The sequence below is a fragment of the Anoplolepis gracilipes genome, chromosome 7 (assembly GCF_047496725.1).
Source record: "Anoplolepis gracilipes chromosome 7, ASM4749672v1, whole genome shotgun sequence".
Classification (NCBI taxonomy): domain Eukaryota; kingdom Metazoa; phylum Arthropoda; class Insecta; order Hymenoptera; family Formicidae; genus Anoplolepis; species Anoplolepis gracilipes.
Genome location: NC_132976.1, coordinates 1188076 through 1194075, shown reverse-complemented (window position 1 = coordinate 1194075; position 6000 = coordinate 1188076). Strand labels below are relative to the sequence as shown.

Here is a 6000-nt window from a genome sequence, read left to right as displayed (position 1 = left end):
CGGATCATGGATACTTGTCAAGTACTAATGATTAATTATGCATTGCAAAATACGTAAAGTACGTATACATCCAAAATTGCGGTCCGTCGCATCAGCCAATCACAGTCGTGCGCTGCTTTACGATTACCGCGCCACACCTGACCAATCACAGCCGAGCGTTCGATTACGATTAATACGCGTTTATTTACGTCACACTTGACCAATCACAGCGCACGTTTTACAAATTTGAGATATTCAAATTCCAGTTCAGTTAATTACCGTCCTCGGATCCGCGGTAACGTCTACAGTTCGGATTAAGTGGATTCGGCAAGCGATTCGGCACCTTTTTCGGATTAGATAGTGTCATTTGCGATACAGAGATCGAGAAGAAATAGTCGGGCTCGAGCAAAGTTAAATCCCGAGCGACGGTGACGCTGATTTTTGCTCGTTAAAAAATATGCATCGCGGGTGACGCGAATGTCGGGAGTGCCGAAGGTATCGTATTAAGTGATTAGTATGTGTTTTTTTTTTTTTTTTTTTTTTTTTTCTTCGATCAGGTTACAGTGAAACATTCACAAGTGTCCGAAACAATGGAGCAGTGTGTTAGTGGGGGGGGAAAAAAAAAAAATCACAAGTTAGCATCGTTAGTGTGTAACTTTACTAGCTCGAAGCTTGGAGTGAGTGTAATGAATCGGAAGTGCCGCGAGTGTTGGTTTTGTGTAAATGTGTTGTGTATAAAGGCGTACAGCCTTTATTGGCAGAATCATCAGCAGCATTTTTGGAATTTACTCAATCGACGACAATCAATTGGATTCTAAGGATCTGGATAATGGGGGGTAGCTGGCGAGAAAGTAATGGTTTCTCCTCCCTCCCTCTCCCCCCCTCCCCCCAACACCTGTTGTTTCTTGATCCATCGACCGGTGAGTGCATTCGTTTGTTACGTTCGTATCAATTATCAATTATCTATCTGTTTCATCCGCTTACAATGAAGTCGTTTAATCGCGCTTTCCTATCCTTTTCGAGATTTCACCATGAAAAATTAATCTTCATCTTTTATTGGAAAAGTACGCGATATATCGAGTAAAAATGGGAAAAATGATGACGAAATACGCGACAGTCGGTAATCATTCAATTATCCTGCGGTATTCGGCATTGGTTCCAGTAACTTGGAGCACTGTCAGATGTCGCTGACATGCGGTTTGCTTTCTCGATCGTAACTAGCGCACGATTCCCGCAACGTATATGCATGCACGTGTTATTCACCGACGCGCTTTGCGACGAACTGTCGATATATCACAACGTGACATTGTATCGCGAAATTATACGAGGGATTACACTTTGAGAACAGACAGATAAAGTCTTCCTCGTAGAATTTATCATTTATTTGGCCAAGATGGCGTGTTCGTGAAAAGCGAATTTCTGTCGTAGCGTTCGCTCCTCTGTGAATTTGACCTCCATCGATGACCTAGGTACACATGTTTATGTTCATGTAAAACGCTACGATACGGTTACAAGAATCGGAATCGCGTTACGCGATACGAAATGAGATAATGTTTTCTTAGAGGCATTAAAATTAATCATTTAAAAACAAAGAAAAAAATATATATATGTATATAAAGAAAGTAGAATAGAAATTTTTCAATATTTATTTAGAACAATTTGGAATATTTATGTTATTATTCAGAATATATATATATATATATATATATATATATATATATATATATATTTCACGAAATAATATAAATATTATAAATTGCTCTAAATGACGGTTGAAAAATTTTTGTACTAATTTCTTCCATCTATGGCGAATCAAAGTAATTCGATATTGGGTCAATACTAGTTCAGTCTACCAGTTAGGAGCTGGTTACATATTAGTTCCATCAAATTAACGGGAAATGTTTCCTCTTCTCCGCCGTTTCTCGTACGACCTTCCATGCTTCATGACGTCGCATAAATATATACATATATATATATATATATATATATATATATATACAATATATAAATATATATATATATCGATTTGCTCAAAGAAAGAGAATATTTTATCTTATCTAACTTCTCATATTTTGATTAGACATTTAGCAACGTTAGCCATTAGAAACACAATAAGAATTAAAGATTTCACTCATATCTGTTAAGACAATATTGATTTATCTTTCTGGAGAATAGGCAGAATATATGTCAGTTTACTTATGCAGAGACGTTTATCAATTTTTTTTTTTTTTTTTTTTTATCGAAGAGATAAAAATATCTCGTCCTTTGTCTAAATTTAACGCATTTTGCTTGAATAAAATCGGTGCTTTAATATATGTATAAGAGATTCAAGAGTTATTGAAATATTTAACGCAGAAAGTTAAACAAAAATATCGTTTAAAGGGATGTCGAAACGCATTTTTCCTAAGTACACTCAACACGAAATTAATCGAAAAATCAATAAAATTCGTGATAAAAACTATTGAGCAAACGCCATTCTGTTCGCGTATATACATACGTACGCATTTAATATAAAGGCAGCACCGGATCGATTCAGGCGCCAGCAGCCTCCGCGTAATATACCAACTTAGGTTTTACGGAATACATTTCGGCTCGTAAAATTTCGGTCGCCGACTGATTTTGGACGCATAGCCGGCTGTACGGCATCATAAAATGCCGTGATACATCGTAAAACGCTTCACGCCGCCAGACTGTTGGCGGCGTGGCACGTGCTGCCATTACGCTTATGACGTCAGATTGGAAAATCTTGCAAGAATTATCTTGTTAGTCCTTGTTATCGCACGTTATTTAATACTGGTTCCTCGCGCGATGAATATTGCAAGAGAGACGTGACATATTACTAGCATTAATAGAGTTAAGTCGGAATTAATTTCCTTTTAAACGACTTCTCGACTTTTTTTTTATCGCATCGCAAGTACATATCGCGTCAATAGGCCACTTAGCTGATTCGAGTCCCACGTGGCAAGTGACGTCATGTCGGAAACGTTGGAGCATCACGATGACGTTATCGAGATACGTAATGTACCTTGAACGTTGCGCGTATGCGGCGATGACGCAATATTGAAAAATCGCTAATCCGGGAAAACTCGCGTGGGCGCCGCTCACGCCACGTGCTAGCTTCGTACGTCGTGACGTCACGGGGTAAAATCATGGTCACCATGGCGACTCTCGAACGGACTCTCCTCGTCCCTTCGGATCTCGCCCACGAGATTTAAACTTCCGCTGCCGGTGCGAACGTCACGCCCTGTTTGACGGGTAAAGGTGGGTAGGTAGGTGTGTTGCGGTAGGTCCAGGATAAAAGTCCGAAAATAGCAACAGGTATACGTTATAAAACGAAAAATATAACAAATGCGCAAAACACTTTTGTAAAAAAAAATTATATACATGATAACATACCTATCGGATAACTGATTATACGTGGAACTCGAAGAGTCTCGAAGAGACAATGATATTTATTACAAACAATACGCAGTAGAATACTATTCACAAAATAATGAACAGAATATTGTTTACAACGTTCTATAATTTTTAAGCAATAAACACGGCGTACTTCCGAATTTACTGATCTTATGTGTTAATTACGAATTTATTAATTAATTTCTAAATTAATTTTTCAAAATAAAAATTTCACAAAATATACGTAGGCAAAATTAATTACGTTAAAGAGAATATTAATTTAATTAGAGTATTCACTAGTCATTTAAATCATATTTTTTTTCTATTATATAATATTTGTGAAAAATTGAAAATATGCTAAAATTAAACAGCCTATGGAAGAAATTTTACTCTTAAAATCTATGCAATACGAGATTATCTCGATCAATAAAATCTAATTCGCATAGCACTTCTTGGTCTTGTCTTACTTTTCTATCCTAACTTAACATGAGATGCCAGAAAAAGGTCAACTGGGCGACTACTATTAGGTCTATTAAGTGGGAAGACCCGAAGAACTTGCGAAGGCCAACCGTTTTAAAGGGAGAATAAAGGGTCGAGAACCGGAAAGGAATATTACCGACATTATGATGTTGAAGCGACAATTGTTACGATAGTTTACAGTAAACGTTTTAATGCGACTGTACCCCGTGACGTCGAGTATTATGTTGTCATAATGTCGTGCTCCGCATTTCTAAGGTAAAGTTATGCTTTAACATCCGTGGGACAGCAAGGGAAACAAAGTCGACAGTCTCTCTTTCTTAGTATTTCTGAAATCTGAGATATAAACTACGCTGCTAAAATGACAAATAATTGTTTTATATCTAAACATAATTTAAATAATTAAAATTTAAAAAATCGAGGAAAATAAATAAGTGAGGAAAAAATGCACATCTGTTGTCCTGATTCCGAGTTTGTATTTCATCGCTTATTGTATGTATATTGCAATGCGAAATTTAAATAAAAAAAAACTGCACGACAATGTATCAACGAACGGTACTTTGAAGAACCACAGCTCTTCTTCTCTGCTTCTTCTTCTTCTTTTTCTTTTTTTTTATCTCGTTAACCTATTTACCGGTTACTTACTGCAGCCCGCGCGACTCTCCTCTCTCTAATCCGTTCTTTTCTTTACAATTGAAACTATTCTCCGCGAGCGACGTAGACTCGTCTGACAAGTTTCGCCAGTACATATCCAAATGTATTATATCTGTACAGGAGGTATCGGTTCGGATCCGGTATTCGCGTGCAAGGTGATAATTTCAAAAGTGGAACGAAACATTCTCAATTCGCGGAAAGGTGATATCTTAACAGCATTGTGAAATACGTACTATCAGGCAAATAAACAATGCTAATGTTTTTCGCAATACATGGGGTGTCGAGATGCTAAAGATAACAAGTTGAAGGTTTCGATTAATAATTTTTTTGTACCTTACATTTCAAAGTGAGAAGGAAGAAATAGTAAAAACGTAATATATATATATATATATATATATATTTTTTTTTTATTTACATGAAAATATATAAATGTAATTTTTTTGCGAGTTACTGATAATCAGTTGGTGGAATCGCTACTAGATTAGGCTTCCTGGATGTGTAAAATAGAAGAGAAAGCTAAGAAACATTTCCGAATATAGTAACTCATTGCGATGTAACGAACAAATTTTACCGTTACACAACACACACGCGCAGCAGGTAGAGCCTTTGTGTTATCGCTAAAATACGCTCGGGATAATCAAGTTTGCGTAACATTTGTTATTCTCTTCTGTGCAATTCAAACGCGATGCTGCAAATAGCAAGTCGAGTGGCAAAAAATAATCCAGGAAGATACGATGCAAGCGGTGCTTATACAAAATGTACGTATGTACGTAAGCGTTACTTCGATATTACGTCCATACTTACTTTCTGTAAGGCAAAAGTAGTCCTGTGCGAAAAAGGTAACATTAAAAAAAATTTTTTATTAATTGCACATACTGTTGTAATAATCAAGCGTTTAAATAGTTAACTTGTCCTTTCAGAGTTTGTTATTATTATTATTATTATTATTATTATTAAAAATGAAATTCAAAATTATTTTTTTAAGAACATGTTTGACTTTTTTGAAAAATTTACAAATTTATTACAAATTTAACATTTAAAAACTTTTTATTAATTGCACATATACTGTTGTAATAATCAAAGACTTATAGTAACACACGCACATACACTTCTTTTTCGAGGTTTTTATTATTATATATATTTTTTTTTAAGAATACATCTTATATTGAGTTTTTTTAAGCATTTATAAATTCGTTAAAATTTAAACAACTTTTATTAATCGCATATAATTGTCGTAATAACCGGTTTAATCAAGGGCTTAAATTAACCCTCGTTCTTTTCAGTTTGCATTATTATTATTTTTGATAAACATACACTTGCGCTTTTAGAAGCTCTTACGAATTTGTGGGTGTATAATAGAACCTCGCGGATGGCACCTCGACGTATCGTACATATCGTCGTGTGGCACGTCGCGTGGCGCGCTACTGTCACATGTACGTACAGTGACGTCACGCGCGTACCGGCAAACGAAAGGAGAAGCGTGCACGCCGCACG

The 6000-nt window shown here is 36.0% G+C and overlaps 1 protein-coding gene across 1 annotated transcript in view; it reads left to right on the top strand.

Moving 5' to 3' along the window:
* The first annotated feature begins 259 nt into the window (after window positions 1-259).
* The window catches only part of LOC140667852 (uncharacterized), a 133658-nt gene continuing 127917 nt past the window's right edge, over window positions 260-6000 (top strand). The window contains exon 1 of the mRNA XM_072896139.1: window positions 260-899. Within this exon, the coding sequence (XP_072752240.1) occupies window positions 809-899 (91 nt within the window). The 5' untranslated portion in view covers window positions 260-808. The remainder of the gene's footprint in view (window positions 900-6000) is intronic.